The 25925-nt window shown below is 40.5% G+C and overlaps 2 protein-coding genes across 2 annotated transcripts; one reads left to right on the forward strand and one right to left on the reverse strand.

The window, feature by feature from the left end:
• Positions 1-5092: 5092 nt before the first annotated feature.
• On the reverse strand, positions 5093-8339 carry LOC135487253 (alpha-ketoglutarate-dependent dioxygenase alkB homolog 7, mitochondrial-like). Its single transcript, XM_064770778.1, has 4 exons — positions 7882-8339; positions 6954-7127; positions 6029-6153; positions 5093-5588 (listed from the first exon to the last, which is right to left on the reverse strand). The coding sequence occupies exons 1-4, from the start codon at positions 8260-8262 to the stop codon at positions 5459-5461; spliced, it is 810 nt and encodes a 269-aa protein (XP_064626848.1). The 5' UTR covers positions 8263-8339; the 3' UTR covers positions 5093-5458.
• A 62-nt stretch (positions 8340-8401) lies between these two features.
• Positions 8402-25075, forward strand: LOC135487251 (cilia- and flagella-associated protein 57-like). Its single transcript, XM_064770776.1, has 16 exons — positions 8402-8501; positions 9956-10446; positions 10722-10981; positions 11675-11837; positions 12351-12643; positions 13136-13301; positions 13689-14015; positions 14182-14355; positions 14985-15143; positions 15585-15740; positions 16277-16735; positions 17527-17829; positions 19894-20010; positions 20344-20475; positions 21221-21364; positions 22156-25075. The coding sequence occupies exons 2-16, from the start codon at positions 9976-9978 to the stop codon at positions 22480-22482; spliced, it is 3651 nt and encodes a 1216-aa protein (XP_064626846.1). The 5' UTR covers positions 8402-8501; positions 9956-9975; the 3' UTR covers positions 22483-25075.
• The last annotated feature ends 850 nt before the right edge of the window (positions 25076-25925 follow it).

A 25925-nucleotide genomic window follows, 5' to 3' on the forward strand; every position in this document is an offset into this window, starting at 1 on the left:
CCTGTCAATCAAACTTGTTCCCATGGTAACCAGGGGAAATGTCTTATATTCATATTCAGTAACTCACCAACAGTGTAGCAGAAAGAGTGATTGTATGCAGCTTTGCCTCTTTTGACATGAATAAGGAGGGGAGGCCTTGAATTGCAAATTTCAAGGATTTTCAGCAAAACGTCAGGATTTGCTCGTTTCTATGGTTACATAAACCATTATTTCTCACCCAAATGTCAATATTCGTTAAATATTATGCTTCTATGTGTATGCCCTTGTTCTGCTGTTTATTTTGATATGCAATCTTCCTATGTTGCTAGTAACATAAAAAATGGCACTTTTGGTGTGGGCACCGTCATCCTAGGGTCAAAATACCAGAAATGGTAAAACAATAGAGATTAGTCTTAGATAATTATGCGATTCTTGAAAACTGTGGAATCTCATAGAATTGGTAATTCTCAACCGATTTCAGTCATCTAGGGCTTAAAATTTCACATTTGAGGAGCTTTATCTGTTCAGACTGGTCACACATTGATTGAAGATGATTAGATTTTATTTGATAGTGCCTACCCAAGTGCTCGAGATATACCAGACATTAATAACGATTTCTCCATCACCCCAGAAGAAGTCTTGCTGAAGCTACAGAGTTTAAATGCATCGAAATCGCCTGGCCCCGACGGAATTCACCCCAGAGTCCTTAAGGAACTAAGCAATAAATTAGCAAGCCCTCTGTGTATCATATTCAACAAGTCGCTAAGAGAAGGTATACTGCCGGCCGACTGGAAACTAGCTGAAATAACAGCCATACACAAAAAAGGAGACAAGTCCAGGAGCGGGAACTACAGACCAATTAGCTTAACATCAGTGGTATGCAAGATAACGGAAGGCTATGTAAAGACTAAACTGAACAATCACTTAGCCCCGCAGCTTTCTGCTACCCAACATGGATTTCAAAAAGGTAGATCTTGTGTCACCCGGCTCTTGACCTCCTTTGACAAAATCACCGACTTATTAGATCAAGGTAGCCCTGTAGATGTAATTTATCTAGACTTTATCTAAAGCTTTCGACACTGTGCCCCATGAGCGATTGAAAAACAAGTTACAAAACTACGGCGTGCGAGGAAATATTTATAACTGGAGACTTCGTAAGAGATAGGAGGCAAAGGGTTATGGTAGACGGAGCAGCATCCGAGTGGGCGGCTGTGACCAGCGGAGTGCCACAAGGCAGTGTCCTTGGTCCGACATTGTTTATTTATTAAGTGAATCACATCCCTCACTGCATGGAGAACTTAGCAATAATGTTTGCGGATGACGCCAAACTCATAGCAAGAAGTCGCAACAACTGCGCAGACACAGTCGGTGCAAAAAGATCTTAGCAACCTTGATGATTGGACCGAACTATGGCAACTCGGATTTAATATGGACAAATGTAAGAGTATGCATCTCGAAAGAAACAATCCACAAGCAGAATACTTTCTGAGGAAAGATGGCCAGAAACATGAGGTTTCAGAATCAGATTGCGAAAAGGACTTGGGGGTGATCATCGATAGAAACCTGACTTTTGAAAATCACATTAACAATGTAGCTAAGATTGTTGGAATGATCAGGAGATCCTTTGACCATTTGGATACTAGGATGTTTGCGACACTGTTTAAAAGTTTGGCAAGGCAACACCTTGAATATGCAAATGTCATCTGGGCCCCCCACCTGAAGAAAAACATAACCGTACTGGAAAACGTACAAAGACGAGCAACAAAGTTAATCCCTGGATTAAGAGACATCAGTTACGAGGAGAGACTCTGCAAATTAGGACTCCCGAGTTTATCCTATAGAAGACTTCGCGGGGACTTAATAGAAACTTACAAGATCACCCATGGTTACTACAACATAGATAGATATCAAACCAGAGATCATTCGTATAAGTTAAACAAACCAAGAGCCAAACTAGATATCTGAAAGTACTTCTTTACCAACAGAATCATAGATCCGTGGAATAATTTGCCAGAACAAGCAGTGAATGCCAACTCGCTAAACTAGTTTAAAAATATGATCGACACTCATTACAAATCCGAACTCTACAGCAGAGAACCTAGATCAATTATCAACTTCCGTACACACCCCACCATACCCACGCAAACAAAAGTAATGAAGAAAAAACCTGCTACAGGCTAAAAGCCTATTGCAGTACCGTTATGTATGTATATGTATATCAAGGTAGGCTGGAATATTGCTCATAACTCAAAACTACAACTGTTTTGAGCATTGGTATGTTTTATCAGGCATCCAGAAAAATTGGGGTGGGGGGGAATATCTGATAATAGCATTGCATGTTGCAGTTTGGGTGGCGTTTCAATCAGGATTGGGTGATCAATCTTCATGTACCTGATGTGCTCACCCTCCTTACCCCAAGTAAAGATGACGCCATCTTGTCGAGGGAACTCGGCAAGTTTAACAAGACTGTGTTCCAGTATCAACAAGAAGACAAAGAGTGGATTTGCCTAATTTATGAAAATGCCAGACGCATGGTCCCGGGGCATGGTAGGAGACGCCCAGGCCCCAGCGTATGTCCTTCCTGTTTTACACCCAGTCAAAGCTAGGAGATGGAGATGAGAGATGAGCCTACTAACCAAGGGGATAAGGTTAGCTTCAGGCAGCCTGCTGCACAGTTGACTGATGATGATGATGATAATGAAAGGGGGATACCATCTCGTCGAGGGAACTTGGAAAGTGGATTTGCCAAATTTTTGAAAACATCAGAAAAATTTCTTTCCATGGACTTAGTTGAAAGAAAAGAAGTTCCACCTGGTAACACAAATGACATCCTATTCATTCATCACAGGGTGAAACTTCAATGCAAGTTGATGACCTCATACAAAATATGCCATGAAAAATGCAGCATAGTTTTCCGTGCTAATTCTTTAGTGGGCTCTTGGAAAAGAATAATGAGATTCCTCACTTCAGCATATCATGCAATGTACAGGTCGAATGTGGCCACCGGACTGAACCTGTTTTATATTTCAACTCAAATCCATAAAACGCCTGTTTTCTTGAATTTGACTAACTCACTTGTCAAGTTCCCATTGGCAATTGGGGTAGCTCTTTTCAAGGTGTTTATGGATTGAGAGTTCCATAAATTTACCAAAGAATTTTTTCAAAACGTTCCTTTTTTTACCGTCCTCATCATACAGTTAAATATTATTTATATAGCAACAGCTGATCGAAGCGACAGATGAATTTCACATGGCCATGGCCAAGAATTAGCAGAATGAGCTGATTCTGGGCTTCAATCACCTGGAAAAGCCAGTATTTGTCGCGATGACCGTCGCCATGCCTGAACTCTGAAGACGAAAGGAGGTACGGTAATACAGCACTGCACACGACTACCGACTGAACTAAACTGTCCCTACAGACCAGTTTTCATGCCCTCATTGCGAGTCATGGCTAAACGAGTGTAAAAAGCGATTTTCAAATAATCTTTGTGGCGTATCGAACAAATTAAAACTGAATGAATTCATTAAGTTCCATTTTGTATGAAATTATATCATATTTTGTACAGAATCCGCTCATTTCGCTAATTCTACATGGTCATTTCACATACGAGATTGAGATGAGATGAGACGAGATTGAGATTGGGTGACAGGCCTCTACAAAGTCAGTATCACTTAAGGAACCCGGATGGCTCATCACATTACCTAGCATCGGTCGAGATGGAGAAGAACCTAGGAATAATTGTAGACTCGAATCTGTCATTTGAACAACACATTGATAAAATCGTAAAGACTGCAAACGCAGCACTTGGAACTATGAAAAAGACGTTCAGCTACATGAATCACAGTATTTTCACCCTCCTATATAAAGCGCTTGTAAGAACTCATCTGGAGTATGGACAGGAAGTATGGAGCCCGGTGAAGAAAGGCCGTATAGACAAACTAGAGAAGGTCCAGCGTAGGGCAACGAAGCTTGTTAGAAACCTTAAAAACTTGCCTTATAAAGAACGATTAAGACGCCTCAAGTTGCCAAGTCTTCGACATGGAGATTGAGGGGCGACATGATTATCTTGTTCAAAATAACACATGGATACTTAGAGACGAGGCTCAAAATACCATACAGCACAAACAGAAACCTCCGGGGCCATCCGCTCAAGCTGGAGCCAACCCGTTTCACAACCAGGGCTAGGTCTCACTTCATCACAAACAGGTCGGTGTCAGAGTGGAATAAGCTGTCAGAAGAGGTAGTCATGGCGCCATCCATCGAATGCTTCAAAAGCCGACTAGATAGCCACTGGGCAGCGAAGGACATATATTCGTACTGATGATGGAATGGTTGTTCTTAGTTCTAGCTATTATGTTATATGGAAACTGACTTAAATGTGTTGACGGTGTAAATATGTACATAAGTTTATTGGACACTTTACCCGCACTAGCATGCATACTCCACCCAGAAAGATATGTTTTACTTGAGACGACTAACAGGAGGCCAAGACCCAGGAGGGCCACGAAGCCACTATTGATGATGATGATGATGATGAGATAATGCATTAGTTCAGAAATTGCAAGGGCCACAAATATGACCTTCTTTGTCAAAAGTTGGTGCTTGATGCTTATGCAGAAAAAAGAAGGAAAGTGGCTTTTGTCATATGAACTCCTTGTGAGGAGATCTCTCAATATTTTTTGCCCTATTTTTAAAGGGACAACGTGGCGTGGGATTTACCTAGCAAGGAGGATAATGCCCCTGTTTGACACCATGCACCGCCACTGGTAGCATCACACTAATTCTGATCTCTGTTAATAATTTTCGCCAGTGTTGCAAGGCAGTTTTGGACTCGGCTTGCAAATTTTAGGCAGGCCAAAGGCTAGCCGCCGTTCTATTGCATTGTTGTATTTGGAGAAGTTGCGGGACTGCTGGAAGCCAGTTTTGTACCGAAAACCAACAAGTCTTATACCCAAGTTGGCAAATTTCAGGCAGGCCAAAGGCTAGCCGCCGTTCTATTGCATTGTTGTATTTGGAGAAGTTGTGGGACTGCTGGAAGCCAGTTTTGTACCGAAAACCAACAAGTCTTATACCCAAGATGACACATTTCAGGCAGGCCAAAGGCTACCTGCCGTTCTATTGCATTGTTGTATTTGGAGAAGTTGCGGGACTGCTGGAAGCCAATTTTGTACCGAAAACCAACAAGTCTTATACCCAAGTTGGCAAATTTCAGCCAGGCCAAAGGCTACCCGCCGTTCTATTGCATTGTTGTATTTGGAGAAGTTTTTGGAGAAGTTGCTGTATTTGGAGAAGTTGCTGGAAGCAAGTTTTGTACCGAAAACCAACAAGTCTTTTTATACTTAAGTTGGCCCTTTAACAGAGCATCCCAAAAACACATTAAGTCAACAGGACTTGAATCTATCCTTTATCCTGTTGACTTCTATCTTGTCTAGAAAATCTTTTGATCAAGTCTTTCTTGTTAATTTCTTTACTAGTCCTGTCAGCTATATTTTGCCACCTCATTCCGGCAAATCACAGAAATGCGGCGGTCACGTGGTATCGGCCGATTCTTGAAGACAGATTTATCGCCTCCGTACACCTCATGCTTGTAGTCATACCGAGCAGTTCCCCTGAAATATAGAGTTCGAGTTTCAAGATTTATCCCAAGATCACCCATCTGCAGGGCTAAGTACACAATTAAATCTGCTATAGAGTCTGTGCACATTTTGTGTACATACATTTTCGTCATTTAAAAGAAAATCAATGCTGGGATTTTCATCAAACTTTGCAGAAGTGTAGTCCTATATCTTGTCAATGTCATAAGTGAATTTGATCTTCAAGAAATAGTTCAAAATGTCTTAACGACAGTTTTGGCACTCAACGGATGGGTTTCCTAACCTGCGAACAACGGTTTTGGCACTCAAAGGGTTAACAAAGCCTAAAATTTCATTTTCTCAACAAGGTCTAAAATTTGCTTTTCTCAACTAAGTCTAAAATTTCATAGCGTCACATGACTTAAAATTAAATGCTGCAACTTCTCATTATTTCAGAAAACATCATCATTACTTACTTCATTATATACAGTGACCGCCGGCCGAGTAAAAACTTTGCCCATTTTGTTTCATCCTTCTCATGGACCAATCCCATCACACTTGAAGAGAGTAGGCTAACACCAGCAATTGTGTCTCCACAAAACTGCAAATCGAAAACAGACATGACAGAAATCAGTTGAAATATTCTCATTTCTGAAGTGTTGTGACTGAAATGCTTTGGCCAGACCTTTTTTATCAGTTGGTTCTCGGATTTTTTGCTCAGCCCTTGTGGAGGGAGGCCTGAAGAGTCAGAGTAAGTTTTCATACTTCTAGATAACAATCTATCAAATGAGGTTTTACCATATATATATCAAAAGATATATGATATATTAATGGTTTTTATCTAACAAGCCAAACTATCAAGTTTAGCAGCATCCCACTCCATTCGATTGTAGAATTCATTGACTAAAACTAGGCTACTCCACTGGCACTGCATTTTAATTATAACAACCTGTTAAGCACGTTTATTGTCTCTCTGAATTACAATCCTTTAAGGTGAAAGACAGTCCTCGATTTCAACCTGGGGTCCCGAAGCTAAAATCTTGGCTCCCTCACGCAAATTTACGGGGGCCAGTAATCATACCAAAATTCTAAAACGATGCCCTTTTAAGGGAATTGCCACATAAATTTGGACCCCCTTTCTCAGGAACTTCTTGTAAGAGTTTAACCTATTAACATATTTATTTCACCTCATTTTTTAGCATGACCCCGAATTGCTAGAAATTTTTCTAAGAGGTGATCCTTTTTTCATTTCCTCGGGGATTTTACACCCTATTTCTTGTATTTTGAACTCAAAATGACCCCTGTCCCCTAGAAAACTGGTACGCGCACGCAGCCCTGAAGGTATCTGACTATAGCGGGGCCAGTGCCAAAAAATAAGGTGAACTGATGTTTGACAGCTACCTTTACACTATCCACATGAGGCTTGATGTGACCATCTTCATGGAGATCGAGAATATGAACGTAAGCCAGCTGTGCTACTTCAGGAGGAAAAGCTAGGTCTCGGATTCGTTGTATAATTCTTTTATTTTTCTTTGTCCAATTTCTTCGTTCTGTTTCTCTATAACCATGAATAGCCTGGAAAAAACAAAGTAGACAAGAAATAAATAAAAGAACAAAAATGAGTCAAAAAGGTATCGTCATCTATAAACGTTTAGAGTTGATAGTTAGGTAATGTTTCCCAGATTTGACCATGGTTCCAACTCGCAGTAGACCAGTGCTAATTTGTGATTAAAGTATTTTTACATAGACAACCCAAAGAAACCTGCCTTCTTATCACAAACATACATGATGTTCAGGACCATTTCTAAAATCCTCGGCACTATTCAGAGTGGAACCAAAACCCCCCAAAAAGTTTTATGTTTCACAAATCACTGTGCAAAGCCTGTTTGGAATTTTAGTCTGTGTTATTGATACCAATTTTATTACTATGAGGTTGATTTGCTGTGGCTCTCGATGACTTGACGTTACACAAAACTCATAATTCTCCCTGCATGCGCATATGACACTCAACAGAGGATGGTGTGATGTAACAATATCAATGTCGCATGATCGTTGTTGGTTTCGAAAAACTGGCTATTCTTACGGCGGTCATTTTCACTTTTGAGCCTTAATCCTACCCCAAACCTAACCCAGACCCTGTCCCCTACTCCTTACACTAACCCTTCCCTAACAGTAACACTAATCCTTGTCCCCTAATCATCAGTTTAATCCCTAAAATCGCTGAATTTTTATTGTTACGGTACCGTAAGAATAGCCACTTTCTTTGACTTTGATTTACAAAATCGTAGTAGGCTAGTAGAATATAGAAGAGTAAGAAAAACATTCTCACATTGTCCCAATGGTCGTATTCGTATCTCAACTTCTTCACATAAGGTTCTATTTCATTGAACAAATCTCTTTCTTCTTCTTCATCGATAAAGTTTTCATAAATCAGCATATCCGAAGAAAGTGTGGAAAATGTACTGTCATCACTGGCATCCATACAAGACAGGCTGGGTACAAGGTTTGCCAAATTTGTGTGTATATTTTTCACACCAAAATGACAGTTAACCTCGCTACCAGGTTTACCAGATGTCGCGTGCAACAGTGTACTGAAGGGTTGACGGAGAATGTTTGACGAATAAAAAGGCGAGATCAGTATTGACAAAACTTGATGAACGCTAAATCGCTTGATACTGTTTAGGTGCACCAGTCTGTGAATGATAGACATGACAGAAATAAATTTGAAAGATTCAGACAAGGTTTTTTGAAGATTTTTTGGACCAATTTGACAAAATTTTTGCTTCCGGCAACCATATTGTATCAGAGTGCATTGTGGTCCACATTTCTGCGCAGAACGTATGCGCACTCATGCTTCCATAGCAACGTTGTCCCCATAACAGGTGGTGAAAGAAGCAGTGAAACTGGGAACAAACTGCATTTATCAACGAATTCGTGGGAGATACCTTGGTAATTTATAGAAATAACTTTACTTGAATGTACTGTTTATCCATTTATTCGTTAATCTGGCCTCCGGCAATCAAGCATTGCAAATCATTGACATTTTTGATGTAAAATTTAGCAGTTCTGTCTTCTAGCCTGGCTATTCGGAATACACAAAATACATGCACATAGGCTATGATTGTGTACTGTAATGTATGTGTGGTTGACATCGTAGTCCTACCTGTCCTAAGTATAGGCCAATTGAACATTAAAAACAAGTGGATTTTGACATGTCGGTCTATTGATTGTCCACTGACTGTAGGCTGTAGTCGGGGGGGGGGGGGGGGGGGGGAAATAACAAATCTGTCAAAAATACGCAAATCATTGCGCACAAAGTGAAAAAGCGTGATGCCATTTTTAAGATGTATACAAAAAGCTTCTGACTGCATGTTAGGCCTATGGCCAGTAAGACGAACTTGCGGTACTACACTCTAGTAGTACAGACTACAGTCATCTCATGTCCCATGAGAATGACGTCCATGTCAGTTGTGTCCTCTTCATTCAAATTCACAGCACTCTTTCACTTCAGACCCTCTTGAGAGGTATGGTACCGTAAAGAGGAAAGTGACAAATGTTTGTTTGCCGAAGTACTGTCGGCAGTAGGATTGTAGGCCTACTTGTATTGTACAGCGATAGACATCATCGCAACAGTTGGAGGTGGTCGCTCAGAGTCAAAACAAACCTGCTCGGGGCTGGGCTTGAATTTAACAATTGCCACCGCTGCCGTGGCAGACGCTGCCCTCCAAAATGGCCTTTGAAGCTTCTTTTCACATTTTCCTGTACCCAAGGCCAAAATAGTTCTAAATTGGGTGTCTTCCCGCCTTATAAGTTTTGATTTCAAGGCCTACACATAGGCAGAACGAACAGTTATAATTCAGGTTTCAGTGGCTTCCTCTGACTGGTATGATGATGTCTATTGGGTATTGAGTACAGTCTGCCATCAATACACTCATTGGTCAGTGGCTAATTCGTTGTGTTCTCTCTGCAAATATCCAAGGCGCCATCTGTCTTTTTCATGTTTTTTCAACTGGCCTCGTTTCAGGTGGTTTGAATTTCACTGTTGGAAGCATGCTAAGATATTGCCTTGATCGAGGCTGGGAGAAAAAATGTCTACATGTGCACACAAAACAAAGATGGCACTACCGGTAGTTTGGAAATGTATGATGAATAGACTGCAACTATACTATGCAGAATTCAAATCGAACAATGCTTGCTTTCTTGTTGCTAACATCAAACAATCAAAAGGCGATCTGTAAGGTGCATGAAAAGTGTTGTGTATCTGACTGGCAACTTTCTGAGCTCTCTATGCATGACATTGTGTCCTGTATCTGGCTTCTTGTATTTCTAATCTAAGTGTCCTTGAAAGGAAGTTAATTCTTATTCTTTCATCTTTTAAAAAACTTGCAAAATCGTGTTTTCAGGTCGTAAATAATCCTCCAAGATGTCGATTGCCCTCGCTCAACCCCGCCATATTTTTGGCTTGAAAACAGGGATCAGTGGCAACATCGCATTTCAAGATGAACAGACCATCGTCTATCCGTCAGGTGCCAACTGCATCCTGTACAACATCGACCAGAAGTCACAGAAATTCATCCCAGCCTCTGAGAAAAGCCAGGGCATGACCGCTATGGCAGTGAGTCCAAATCGCCGCTATGTTGCCATTGCTGAGAAAGGAGAAAAGGCAACCATCACTGTCTATGACCTGCATTCATTGAGGAGGAGAAAGGTCCTCAGTTCACCAGAGGTGGCATCTACAGAATTCGTGAGCCTGGCATTTTCCCCAGACTCCAAATATCTTGTTGCCCAAGGTGGTCAGCCGGACTGGACCCTGCTCTACTGGACTTGGGAGAAATCGAAAGTAATGGCTGTGACGAAAACAACAAATCCTCAGACTAATCCACCAGTTTATCAGGTAAGCTTTTCAACCTGAAAAAGTTAACAGAAGTAAAATGACTGAATCACACTGAAATGTATTATTTTTGTCAAAAGGTCAAAGGAGTGGATCTTGAATTGGCAGATTTTGAGGTTAGTTAATGAATTAAGTTTTGCTAGTTGCGTGCTCACAATCAAATATTCTTTTGGTTGGCCAGTGTCATACAGTACATGTAAAGAACGTACGTCATAAGCTACAAAAATGACAAACAGATGTCTGTTCATATTAAAAAATGTCCCTCAATTTTATTTCAGGTCACATTCAACCCTCAAGACAACACGCAGCTCTGTGTGGTTGGAAATGGTATCTTCAAACTCTTCCGCTACAGTGAGGGCAACCTAAAGCAGTTTGCCTTCCAGAAATTGGAACCGCAGAATTATTTGAGTCAAGCATGGGTGTCTGACGAGAGAGTGGTTGTTGGGACAGACATGGGAAAACTGATGCTCTTTGAAGCTGGGGAGCTCAAGCATGAATTCAACCTGGCCGCGCAACAGAAAGATACAGATAAAGACTTGTAAGTTATCATGCATGTGGTCAATGAAAAAATGGCCCTTATCATTTGTCATGGACCCATGTACACGTTGGTCCGCACTGGTCTGGGTGACTAACGTTCAGCAAAAAAAGCCACCACTCTGACTAGTGAAAGTTGGAAAATACTTAAAAATCAGCTGAAATTACCCCCAATATGCCACCACTCCAGCAGTCCAATACCTGAAATGTAGGGCTGCATGTCTTCTGATCAACCCGGACCCTCAAAACCCTGAAATAATTTAAAATTTGGAGTTGATTTTGGAATTTGGAGTTGTTTACTGTACATGTAGGCCGGAAGACCCTTGATTTAATGATAAAATTGTATCTTGATCTAATTTATCGAGGAGTTCCTTATGTGGTTGTTCCTGGAATAGAAAATGGCAAAGGTCATGGTATCAGAAATTTTGGCAACAGCGGGTGACTTTAACTCGTTATTTTCACAAATGACTTTTTGTCTTTTTGATTGTTTCTCTGAATTGAATGCTCATTTAAAACCCTGGAGGCTGTTCTCTGGAAAACAAAGAACAAAGACTCCGGCCCTTGAAATGAGCATTCACTACGCTTTGAAGGAGTTCCAATTGCTTTAGGATTTCAAGTTCTAGCCAAAATGGTGGTACTTATGGTCAACACTTAAAAAGGCATTTTATCTTATTTCTTCACTTCTATTCTATTTCAGTGGAAGTGCCATTGGTGAAATTGAACGGCCAAAGGGTCCACCCCAGATCACCGCCATAGTGGCCTACTCCAAGGGCTTTGCCTGTGCCTGTGGACCTGGAACTGTTCTTCTGTTTGAGAAAACTGATGACAAAGAATACTTCAAGAAAATCCGAGAAATCAAAGTGAGTGTGTATTTTTCACAGAGCTTTTGCAAGGTACATGTCCATCGCATGTGCTAGCATTTGATAAATGAAGATGTCACCGTGAATTTTTCAAGACATTTGAGGCCATTCTTAACAAATTTTTTGTTTCATGCAACCTGACCCTGTCACCTGCACCTACATGTATTCATAAAAACCTTTGAGTCAAAAGGCAGATTTTTCCATTGAAACAATTTTGTTCTTTAGCTTTTCTTTAGCTTCATTCCCATTTTAGGGGTCATGCTAAGTCCCTTGGCATTTTTTGTGTTACTGTTGATAAAAAAGTTATTTGCCTACCTACCAAGCCTCAAGTTTTCGGAGGATTTAAGTTGCATCAAACAAACAATGGAGGAGACTGCAGTTTCCAGAACTATGACTATTTCATTTCGTATCCACAATGATATATTTAAATTTGAAATATGTGATCGTCAAAACTTTGCCAATTGCAATCTTATTTTCTTCTTTTGTTCAAACTGTGTCTATACATCACTTCAGATTCCAGCTGATCAAAACAGTTCCGATCCTACCAAAGCTGAACAGCAGATGATCATGACCTTGACCGTGAGTCCATCAGAGGAGGGACTGGTGGCGGCCACAAACTTCAACCAGCTGTACAACATCACCCTCTCCAGCGCTGATCTCGGCAAGGGTGACCAGGCACACTTTGAAGTGCTTGCTCAGGGTTTCCATTACAGTCACGTGACAGGGCTGGATGTCTGTAGCAGGAAGCCCCTTATTGCCACGTGCTCCTTGGACCGATCGGTCAGGATATGGAATTTCGAAACATGGTAAGTGAAGTGCAATTTCCATCAACTACTGTATAAAACCCAGAAATATTTGCGAGCCTTCTATCTTCGCATATTTAGCACCTTGAGATAATCGCGAAAAAATATTGCCACGAGCAAGACAGTTTGAATAAAGTAACTGTTTCGAGCAGTCAAAGCGCTAAATCAAAAATAGACAAAAGTTGCAATTTCACAAAACCGCCCCAAATGTCTTTGGGTTTACAGTATTTTTGGTCTTGTTACATGGTAACCTGTACAGTTAACAATTTCTGTGTCTTGGAAGTGATGCCAATACACTGAAATGAACAAGAGTTGACATATACAAGATGTCTGTAGTAGCTTTGGAATCTCCTTAAGAATCCTCTGAAAGAATGCCTTTTGAGAAACACCATCTGGGAAGATCATCACGCATTTGCATAGCACATGAGTCCTCTTGATTTATTTTCTGAATGACGTGTCTTTATTTTTTCAATGCGTTAACCCATTCTCTTTCAGCAATCTCGAGTTGTATAAAGAATTTGCCGAGGAAGCGTACAGTATAGCGTTGCATCCGTCTGGCCTCTACATCCTTGTTGGCTTCAGTGATAAACTACGCTTGATGAATCTGCTCATTGATGATATCAGGACTTTCAAGGAATTCACTATCCGTGGATGCAGAGAGGTAAGAATGGCAAGGTTTGATGAAGACACTTGTTTTGTATCACTTTATCAGTGTCCATTCATAAATGTTTCTGGCTCTGAAGTACAGTAGAACCTCTCTATTAAGGACACCCTTGGTACTGACAGTTGCTGTCCTTAATAGAAAGGTGTCCTGATTAGAGAGGTCAAATTGAATGGAAACGACCAATTTGGGACCAAAACTAGTGTCCTTAATAGCGAGGTTGTCCTCAGTAGAGAAGTGTCCGCTAAGGGAGGTTTCACTGTACAATCTACATGTACATGTACAAGTTGGATTTCTAGTAGTTTGGCATTTATTACTCTGAGGTGCGCGTCTAAACAGGATTTCAAATTTAGTAACCATTTCTGATTGTGTTTGATTCTGTTCCAGTGTTCCTTCAGTAATGGTGGCCATCTTTTCGCCGCTGTCCATAGCAATGTTATCCAAATCTACTCCTCCACAACATTCGAGAATGTTGCCAACCTGAAGGGCCACAACGGCAAGATTCGTTCAATCATTTGGAGCGCAGACGACAGTAAGATTATCTCCTGTGGTATGGAGGGTGCCGTGTACGAGTGGGACTCCTACAGTGGGAAGCGTGTTGGTGAAAGCGTCATTAAGTCGTGTAGCTATACCAGCGTTGCGGTTACACCTGATGGAAAGACAACCTTTGCTGTTGGCTCTGATAAGACACTGAAAGAGATTGCAGATTCACAGGTAAGTGCTTTTGACATCAATTGATTTGTTGAATGGAAATGGAAGTTTGTTTCGAGTTGAAGTGATTTTGCTTTATCATCATAAACATGGTTTTTGCTTACTTTTGCAAAACTAAATGCACTCATGCATTCCATGGAATTTCCATTCATTGTTTCTTTAATTCCAGATTCTGAGGGACATTGACGCCAACGATTTGACCTTGACCTCTGTCGCGATGTCGCACTCTGGTCGTATGCTATTCGGTGGTACCCAGCTTGGTACGCTCCGATCCATCAAGTTCCCATTGACTGTGCCAGGAGAATGGACCGAACATCAGGGTCACTCTGAGGCTATTGCAAAGGTAACAAAAAGATGATATCTTCACGTGGCAATGGCAAACATTACAGGAGTTTTGCTCAGAAAACCTCCATAAGAGATTTGAATCTAATTATATATTTTTCCTGCACGTTTTCAAAGTCTGAAATGTCAATCAAACTCGGGACAACTCTGGGCCGTGGTGTTGAAAACAAATTTTGTCACTGGTACCTCTGTGAGCAAGTCCAAGTGCCCCGTCAACGAGCAGTAGTACTCGGACGATACAAGGGTATACCCCTGCGAAATGGTGATAAGAATAGTGTTGAAGACGAATACTATTTCCTTCTGGAATGTGATAAATATGACACAGAGAGGAACCATCTATTTAATTATTTCGCTACGTCATTTGGCGTGGATGTAAGGACTATCTCACGGGAAGAAAAATTGAGTGTGCTTCTGTCAGGCCCAGCGGCTGGTCGGGTTGCGGACTACATACGTCTTCACATTTATGCATTGCGTAACTGAATACGCAGTTAAAACACAGTTTATGTCGCCACCATCTTGTATTCGAATATAAAAAATTATTGTATTGTGTCTCATAAGCCTTAGTAGGCTGGCGATTTTCTTTTTTCGTGACACATAAATAAAATATTTATCTTTATGACTCTCTTGCAGATGAAGATCACATATGATGATCAGTATCTGGTGACAATCTCCGAAGATTCCTCCATCCTGCTGTGGAAGATCCAAGATAAGGAGGGACGAGGTTTGAAACGAGACAAAGAGGCATGGGCTGAGGAGATCCTCATTACCAAGAGCGACTTGGAGGAGAAGGTAAGCAGGATTAGAATTTAGCTATTCTGGGGCCGCAGCCATTTTGGCATTTAAACCTGGATACTGTATGTAAACCTGGAAATTTTCACGACTTTAAATGTTAACGATTTTGACCTTTTTAGGATTCACGAGGATTAAATTCAGCGTTTATGATCATAACTTGAAGGTTAATGCATTAGAGAGGAAATTATCACGAGATAAATTTGGTGTTTGACCCTCTATTAGCGAAAATAGGGAAAATAAAACTCTAGCGAAAATAGTGACGAATCAAACACAACCCAGTGCCCTAACTTTTCAAATAAGTCACCCAAAGATGGCCAATTTAACCCCCCCCCCCCCCCGCACCTGCCTGTAGTCCCGCTTTAAAGAAACACGGGTATTGTGAAATGTTGGCCCTTATTTAGAGTTGTCTGTCTAATGTTTTGAATCCGTTTCTTTTAGAATGCTATGATGAGTGAATACAAGACGCGTGTTGAGGAACTCAAGATGGAGAATGAGTATCAGCTAAGGCTGAAGGACATGAACTACAATGAGAAGATCAAGGAACTCACAGAGAAATTCATACAAGAAATGGAATCTCTCAAGACGAAAAATCAGGTAGGTGAACAATTGGCCACTTTCCTGATCAGCCTTTCTCGTAGTGGAGCTCTTTTGTTGGGTAACAAAATAGCTGACTTATGGGGTCGGCATTATGCCTGACGTAACGTCGAAATCAGCAGAACCTGATTCTGTAACTTGGCAAAGTTCGGCCAATCCACCGCAAGATGCGCGCATATGGAAAGAGGTGAATGACGAAATGTGGCCAAGAGCTTTACTTTTGAGAGGAGTGATAATCTAATTCTGTGTTGTGTCAAGTGCATGTAGCCATGGCAAGAGATATTGAACTCAAAGCACAAACATAACTTTACAAACTGATCAATTTGTACTTTTCTGATTGTCTGACTTCGTGATCAATTTGGATGTTTTGGACGTGTTTATTCAATTTCTTATTTTAAGGACTATTTCAGTCCTTTAGTGTAAAATTCGATGTTTTTCCACAAGACAACAATCACTTATCTGGATCAGGCAGTTTTATCAATGATGTACAATGTATATCTCGATCAGCCAAATTTAGAAATTGTTTTCTTCGTCAGGTTTTGAAAACCGACAAGGACAAAGAGGAGGCAAAGCATGAAGAGGAGTTACAAGAGTGTATGGAGAAACACAGCAAGGAGCTCCAGGATCTCGAGTCGGCCAACAACCAAAAACTCATGCTGGAGTATGAAAAGTACCAAGAGCTGCAGGCCAAGAGTCAGAAAATGCAGGAGGATTATGAGCGTCAGCTGCAGGAAATGGAGGAGAGTAAAGAACGCGCCCTGGAGGAGTTGACAGAGTACTACGAGACGAAACTCCAGGAGAAGATCACTCAGCTCGAACAAGCAAATGACGAGGCTCGGCAGCAAAATCGGGAGTACGAGGAGACAAAGAGACAGATTGAAGAAGACGCTGATCGGGAGATTCTCGATATCAAGAATAAGTACGAGCGTCGGTTGAGAGATGAGAAGGAGGCGAACATGAGGCTGAAGGGCGAGACTGGTATCATGAAGAAGAAGGTAGGGATCAGGGCCTTGTTGCTTGAAATCAGTGTTATCAGTAAGGGCATTTAATGCTACTATTGTACCCGGTAATGAAATTTACTGAAGGAGGTAATGTTTAGTTGAGTTGATGCTGCCGATCTTCTTGACACAGATCTGGCAACTGGCCCCAGTTGTTTATTTTGTGTCGATTCAGACATGGCATTTGAATAACCTACAATCCTGTCAAAAGGCTCATTGCAGTATCAACAAATTGGTATACATACAGCTAATTCTTTCCGCTAAGTCAGATATAGATAAATCCATACTTGCTTGAATGTTGATAGTTGCCTTGGTTTTATCCTGGAAGTAGTTGAGTTATTTCACAAGGGAAATGGCTAATTAAACTACCGACTACTCTGTCAGGATTGACAGAAAAGTACCTCGGCAAGAACCCTATTGTTCCTGGCTTCATTAGATTCGTAGAAATTGTTATTTTGACGAGTTTGTTCAAGTCAATTTCTTGCCATGGTAATGCTACCGGTATTCTCGGTAGTTTTCAGATTGACTGATAAGTCAATTTTAGTTCCGAATTGGTATAAACTGATAGGAAAGTTGGGAGATCATACAGGTTTACAAGAACGTGGCTTATTTCTGTACGTCTAAACATTTTTGAACAAATTCTTTCTTGATCCTCAAATATGTAAGTCGGTGCATCGTTTTGCAAAATCTTGCCAGTGAAACAATGCCTGGATGATGACAATAATGATTAAAACTACTCACACTTTTGTTTCATACATACTATTTATACTAATACTTCTTTCCTCCAGTTCACAAGTCTTCAGAAAGAGATTGACGATCACAAGGAGGAGATCAAGAAATACCAAGCAGAAACGGCTAAATTGAACAACGTCATTCGAAATCTTGAAAAGGACATCGCCGGTCTGAAGAAAGAAATCCAGGAGCGTGACGAGACGATTCAGGATAAGGAGAAGCGTATTTACGATCTGAAGAAGAAGAATCAAGAACTGGAGAAGTTCAAGTTTGTCTTGGATTATAAGATCAAGGAGCTGAAGAAACAGATTGAACCGAGGGAGAATGACATCAAGGCCATGAAGGAACAAATTCAAGAGGTAAAGTGGCAAGTTCAGCAGAACCTTTTTAGCTCACCTCTTAGCAGAGGTGAGCTTATCCCATACCGTGGCGTCCGTCGTCCGTCGTCGTCGTCGTCGTCGTCGTCGTCGTCGTCGTCCGTCGTCCGTTAGCAGGGCACGTTTCGTAACTGTTAGAGCTATTGAGTTGAAACTTGGTACACATGTACCCTTATGTAATGACACCTGGGAGACCAAGTTTCGGTCCGATTCGTTTCATGGTTTGGCCACCAGGGGGCCAAACGTTAAAAGTGAAAATATGCAATATCTCCCTTAATAGTAGTCGGGAAATTTTGAAAAAAATATGGTAGGTACTTCTAGCAAAGGTGCATCATATATCCTCCGGGTTTTTGATTTGACCTCCTTTTCAAGGTCACAGAGGTCAAATGGTGTAAATTGGCCGTTAGGATGTAACGATGGCACGTTTCTAAACTGCAATGACTATTGATACCAAATTTGGTACACATTTACCCCTTAGTCAGGTGATCTCAGGGACCGAAGTTTGGTCCAATATGATTCACCACTTGACCACCAGGGGGCAAAATCCAAAAACCTTAAAAATGTGATTATTCCTTAACTTCTTGCCCGATTGCCACCAATTTGATATCATGGGTACATCTAACCACCATACAGTATATGTCACACAGGTTTTTAATTTGACCTTCTTGTCAAGGTCACAGAGGTCAAATGGCGTAAATTCGCCGTCGGGCCGTAACTATGGCACGTTTCTTAACTGCAATGACTATTGATCACAAATTAAGTACACATGTACCCCTTGGTCAGGTGATCTCAGGTACCGAAGTTTGGTGCGATCTGATTTGCCGTTTGGCCTCCACGGAGGGGGCCAAATCCTAAATTCTTCAAAATGCCATTATTCCTAGTAATGACTTGCCCGATTGGCACCAATTTTATATCATAGGTACATCTAATTCTAACAACCATTCAATGTGTCACCCGGGTCTTCTTTGATTTGACCTACTTTTCAAGGTCACAGAGGTCGAATGTACTGTAAATTGGCCATTTTGGGGAAATTGTAATTGCTTGGACCTACATCAAACCTAACACTACATGACACAAGACCATGCTCTTTATCCATCTTTCCTCCACATGAGGTGAGCACAATGGCCCTGGCCATTTCATTATTAAGGACACCATTGTGATTGACAAATGTGACCTGGTCCTGGAAAAAGGAGGCGGAAGTTGCGTATATAGGAAAAAGGGAAAAATGGAGGAAAATATTTTTTTTGGAGAAAAATGATTTTATGACTTACCTGGGTATTTCAACAATGTCTAGAGGTGTTTGAGGTCACTAAAGCCATGAAATACAGCAAAATAAGTTGCTCCTTCCCATGCTTGTCTGTAAATAACCAATTTTTGGACAAGGATTCTCAACTTTTTACTTCAGAGAGTGATATATTCTGGAGTCCATTCTCAGCCCATCATCAAGAGATCCTCATGTATCAGGCATCATTTTTTAAGATAGTTTGTGCAGAATAAGCCAGTACCAATAATTTATTTTCAAGTATCTTACCCAACACTGGCAACAGCCTCATTTTGCCGGAGTGGGTCACAATAATCTCCTAAAAAGGGCAGGGTCCAAGTTGTCCATTTGGGACCAAAGCCACTGTCTCTTGCTGAGAGAGGTGTCTGCTGATGGGAGGTTCCTCTGAACTCTTTTGAGGACTTTGAATCAACATTACAGTCGGCAGAGTTATTTACTGTATTTGAATTGAAAAATTCAGTTTTGAGATTGATGATATCTTGAGGGGAAGCACTATTTTCGATAGAAGGTTTTTAAATTGCTTCATACTCTACAACTTTTATGTCTCAAAGCGCTTTACATTCATTTCCCAGCCTTATCCGGATACCTTTCTTTTAAAAAAAGTAGTGCATATACTGAAGTACTGAGTGGCACTTGACGAGCCTATAACAACCTTCCGATCACTATACCACAGCACTTCCCTTATTTTTGCAATAAATGAGATGAAAATGCTAATTTTTTCACTTGCTGTGTATTTTTTCATGTTTGTGCCCTTTGTTTTGTAGATGGAGAGTGAGTTAGAAAGATTCCACAAACAGAACACTCAACTTGAACTCAACATAACAGAACTGAGACAGAAACTCAAAGCCACAGACAAAGAGATGCACCAAGAGAGACAGAAGGTGAGAACTTCTAGACTGACTGTTGCCATCATCATCATCAGACATTGAAGTGGTGTTCATGTGCCTGGGTGTCCGCACCATGAAGATCCCAAAGAGTGGTGAAGGTGTAAATCTCCCACAGATTCACAACACCAATGCTGAGAAAGGACTCACTGGATACTATTGATATGCTAGGAACCACAGTTGTACACATTGATGTTGAAGGGTGAATGTTCATCCTCATACTTCTGAAGTGGAAATGTTGAAGAAGAATTTTAAATCTCATAAAACTCCCTTAAATTAGTTAAAATGTAAAACTTCCTGAAATTAATTCTTGAGCTATTTCTCTGTCAGGTTCGTGATGGTGAGGCTATTGTGCGACGATTCAAGACAGATCTTCACAACTGCGTGGGTTACATCCTCGACCCCAAGATGCTCAAGGAAAGCATCAAAGCTTTGTACCAGAAACACGTACAGGAAGATATTGTAAGTTTTTGGTCCATGTTTTTTCTAGTTGCGTCAAAATCAGAAATCTGTAATAGCCGGGTTTAAATTCTACATGTACCACTATGCTCTCACTTTTCCACTGCCGCTTGGATGAGAATACAGTTGAACATCAAGCTATTGGACAGAGCTACATAAATTCATTTTCTGAAGTAGTTTGTTCACAAGTGGAGCCAAGGGAGAGAGAGCTAATGGTCTTTAGCCCCCCCCCCCTTTCTTTTCAGAAAGACCTTGAAATTGACCATGAAATTTTGAAATAATCTTTAGAATAGTCCAGGATTTTGAGTGCATAGTCACTGATATGATAGTCTGGGGCATCCCCTCTTCATCTGCATTCTGGTCAATCTGGATTGCTATTTAAAACAAGGTTTATTCAGTTACGAATATGTGGAAGCTCTAAGTAAATAGAATTGGCTTTGAGGAGCCTGGTATTCTCAAGTACAGTAGAACCTCTCTATTAAGGACACCCTCGGGACTGACAAGTGCTGTCCTTTATAGAGAGGTGTCTTGATTAGAGAGGTCAAATTGAATGGAAACCACCAATTTGGAACCAAACCTAGTGTCCTTAATAGAGAGGTTGTCCTTAATAGAGAAGTGTCTGCTAAGGGAGGTTCCACTTTAGGGCAATTCACAAAAATATTACTGGGATTTTGAAGATTCTTTGCCTACTATTAAGAATGTGTTGAGTCAGAGAGTGAGATCTGACTATTTATATGATCTTCTTCAGACTGAGAGTGCAAGCGTTGATGCCGACATCCAGAAAGAGTACAGTCGTCAACGTGAACACTTGGAGCGGTCTGTGGCATCACTTCGGAAGAAACTGGTCAAGGATACTGAGATCCACCGCGCTGATAACGTCAGGATCATGCAGGTAAATTCAGTTGAAACTGCGGTAGAAGAACTGTAAACTACGAAATATTTGCATGCTTTTTATGTTCGCATTTTTCACCTTTACAGAAAATCACGACATTTACGGTCATAAAAAAAATCTATATTGGATACTGTCACAGAGTTGTCAAAACGCTAAATTAATTTCAGAAGACTGCAAATTAAAAATAACCAACAACTTTTCTAGGTTTACAGTATTCTAATTTTTGTTGTTGATGTAACTGAGGGTGACCGACTTACCAGCTAGTGGTTGAATATAATTTGCAAAAACTTGAAAAAGTTGTTACTGCAGTGGTGAACTCTGATTATGTCTAGCAAGCCAATATGGTATAGGTATCCCAGCCTCACTAGAGAATGCGTCAATGTGACATCAATTTTAAACCTAAAATCTCTGTCGTTTGTCACAATTATGCAATACCGTAGTGACAGTCGGCGCCATGCAGTGGCGGCAATAGTTTTGTTGGTACCCTACTGGAAAAATCGGGTAATGATCACAAAGTGAAAAATTTGCAATTTGCTTATTTTTCATTTGGCGTAGAGGTAATTCCGCACCTACTGCCTAAATTTAATTTTTGCAAGTTTAATGTTTGCTTTCGCCTCCTGATACATGAAAGAAAAACAGTCCCAAACATTTCCGTGTTTACACTAACGGTTATTAATTGGACACTAGTAGGCTTCCGTGTTAGCATGTTACTTGGAGTTCTAATTACAAAAAACAGTAAAACTTTTAACGGAACATTCTTTATTGATAACCTTGCTCTTTTCCGTTTGCAGGAGAACGTGTCATTGATCAAAGAAATCAACGACCTTCGTCGAGAGTTGAAAATTTCCCGCACCGGTGTGCATGACCTTGAAGCAGCCCTTGGCCTCCACAGGAAGAACAAAGACAGCGCTAACATGGCAGCTGCTACTCTCGCCGCCGTCGCAGGAACAAACAAGAACGCCATGCTAGAAAGAGATTTAGAAGAAACGAAAAAAATTGTCGATGTCCAGAAGAGTGAATTGAAAAGATTGCGGTCTTCCCTGCGAGAAATTGAAACTGGGGCTGTTTCGCGGCCGCATTCTGGTCAGAAGCTTCCTCCAGTAGTGGCAGTACAGTAATCAAACCATCCCCATAAACATTATTCTAAAACATTGGAGTCAATAAAGAACCCCAATTTTTCCTACTTTGTCAATTTATGACCCCAGAAGATATTTTCCTTGATTTCCTGCAGACGGCAACTCTTTAAGAAGATGCAATGCTATCCATTGTAACAGTGACTGAGTTCTGGCTTTTTTTCACTGATTGTTAGCTTTGTTACCTTCAGGGCGCGTCCGGGACCTTGCATTTTGAAGAAGGTCCTGTTGCATGAAAAGTGAAGAGTAAAAAGTGAAGATGTAAAAGCCACTAAACACCATTCCTAAAAATGAGATAATTTTGCCCGTGGTAAAATAAAGCTGACAGTACCCAAGATTTTAATACGTAACTACTCGAAGCTAAACCCGCAAGACCCCATCAAATATTCTGCCAGAAGATAACACAGAAAACCATTAGAGGTGAAGAAAAAAGTTGTGTTTCCTTGAAACGACCTAAAATGGATTTGCTGGCTTTTCCATCTGAACTCTTCAAATGTTTTTGTTAATTTGTGTAAGTAATGTTATGTAAATAACCTGCAAGTCTGTGATAGAACTGTATTTTGACAAGACTTTACAACCTGACACATCCGCTTCCTCTTAACTTTCGAAGAGTGAAATCTGCTGAAGTCAGAAAACTCTTAGTCAGTTATCATTCTGATATGCTTAAAGGCCTACGCCGTTCGTTAAAAATTTTGAATTTGTAATTGAATTTAAAAATGTCCAATTGCGGAAATACTTACGAAATATAAATTTCAACATTGTCGTTGTGTAGACTGATATACAAATACTATGAATACCAACTTTAAACAAATTCGTATTCACAATACCTATACTATGGCATTGTGTATTCGCGGACATCTATTTAACTGGACCACAAGTAAAAACGGTGTACCCCTTTAAGTGTGGAACAAAAAAGCACCGAAGACCTACTTATTCTAGTGCTTGATGTATTGCACTATTTTTACAATGATTTAGTTGTGTTAATGTTTTACTTCTTTACTCGAATTGTATATTTTTTTGCCAGGTGATTTTAAAACAATTAAACTAATCCGTCCCTTGATTGATAAGGCAACCAATGAATGTGTGGTTGAAATCTTTTTAATGAATGTATGCATGAATTAATTATTTTAAAGGTATTTGTATAAAGTAGTCCGTCCATTTTTTGTCGCTTTAAGAACAGACTTGTTTGTCAGAGGTTGTCTCGTTGAGTGGTCGTTGGACCTTGGTTCATTTTGGAAAATTGGTTTGTCTGATGTAAACTACCCACTGTTTGGATTTAATACCGATCTCTCCATTCCATAAGGCCATCAAAAATTGATGACTTGTTTTACATGACTCCACCTTGGGAAAATATTGGTGAGTAGGGCATTTATATTTTAAATTTTATATATTTTTTCAGCTGAAATAAGGAAGGTCAAGGTCGAGTATAAATGGAAGAAAACCTTTAATGAACTAACGATTAAAACTGTGGTTAAAACTGAACAATAATCCCCTGTCTGGCCCCACGAACAATCTGGCAAGTTACGAAAACCATCGTCAATGTGACGAGAAATCGATGAAAAAAGGTGGGAATGACGCGCCACATGGCAGTCTGCCATGTCTGCACAGAGTACCGGATCACCTTGACAACACAGTGCAGAGTAAAACACAAGATGATTTTGAACGACTAAAAGGTTCTATCAATAGACGGTAGATTGTGCGCGTGCTCTGACGATCTTTTGATTATAATGATTATAAAATGAGTAAAAAAAGGCTTTTGAGAAAAATATAAAATATAAAAAATTGTTGAGGTGGCGCCAAAAATTGAGGGGCACGGTCATGTAAAACAAGTTATTTATTTTGATTGACCTAAACAATATGTTCCCTTTGTTTGGCTAATAAGGATCTATTCTCCTCATTTCCAATCAAAAGTTCTAAAAGGGTTACTATAGGCAGAAGTTAGGGGTCAACCCAGTAGTCTTCATGTGACTAATATGGAGAGTTTGGGGACAGGGTCATGTTTGATTCAGCATTTAATATATTCCACGTACAAGCGTGAATAGTTTGATGTCCTGTGAGATAGGAGAGACCCCTATTATCAGCTTCTTGTAACCTTATCTGACTACCTGGCTTTTACCTATAGACTCCCTTTCAGCAAGGATTGTTCAGCAACTCACCAAACTGCTCCTGCCTGGCGATAGCAGCTTTGAATTTTTTTTGGCTGCCTATTGATTTCATCATATCCGGCCAGCAGATAAATGATGATCTATGGAAGTTCAAATCTGTTTCTCGGTTACTTAAACATTTTGTCGTCGAGTGAACTTTTGCAGTTTGGTTGAATTGCATGACTGAAACTCAATGGGATGGCAACCCTTTTCAATTTCAAGACTATGTATACATGTATGTACAACCATGTACATGTTTATTGAAATAGGATTGATAGACTGGTCCATGTTGAGGAAGTTGTGTGTAAGACCCTGAAATGATTAAAAATGTAAATAGGCATCATTGCTGACGTTTTGTACATACGTGAATCTAGTAACGGCTATCATACCATCATGTAGGGCACTGGAAATATCCAATAAACTTTGAAACAATATTTTCAGAATTCCTTTACTTTATAGTGTAGGAGTCAATCGGCCTTCTTAGCTTACTACTGTCGTCTGCACCAAGTTTCAGAAAGGTAAGTCAAGGTGGTATAATATATTATAATCTTAACTCTTTCAGTGCCAAGATTAAATCGTCCATATATAAGACTTAGTCTGTTTGAATCTGGTTTCTCTTTATCTCTTTAACGGCTGCTGCCGTCAATTTGATGCGAAATCGTCAATAGGATCTGTTGCTAACTCAAATATAGGTCTATGTTTTCTCCCAAAGAGGCCTGATCAGCCAAGGGTTTGCATTATGTACGTTTAAGCATCTAATGGAACTGCTTCATCCTTGTCAGGCTGGTGACTGGACCACTCTGATTGAGAAATAGACTGACTTCTCCCAAAGCATCCAATGGTAGCGAAATCGTCCACTGAGACCTGATCAGCTAGCATCGGCTTTTCTCGTTCATCACTTTAGGCGAGGGCTGTCCAATGGGTGCGACTGATTGAGAAATTAACTGTCTTCTCCCAAAGCATCCAATGGTCGCTAAATCGTCCACTGAAGCCTGATCAGCTAGCATTGGCTTTTCTTGTTCATGACTTTAGGCGAGGGTGTCCAATGGACGCTAAATCGTCTGTACGACTGATTGAGAAATAAACTGTCTTATCCCAAATCATCCAATGGTCGCTAAATCGTCCATTGCGCCTGATCAGCTAGCATTGGCTTTTCTTGTTCATGACTTTAGGCGAGGGTGTCCAATGGACGCTAAATCGTCCGTAGGCCTACCACTGGATTGAGAAATAAACTGTCTTCTCCCAAAGCATCCAATGGATGTTAAATCATCCATTGAGGCCTGA

Source organism: Lineus longissimus, chromosome 4, assembly GCF_910592395.1.
Source record: "Lineus longissimus chromosome 4, tnLinLong1.2, whole genome shotgun sequence".
Lineage (NCBI taxonomy): Eukaryota > Metazoa > Nemertea > Pilidiophora > Heteronemertea > Lineidae > Lineus > Lineus longissimus.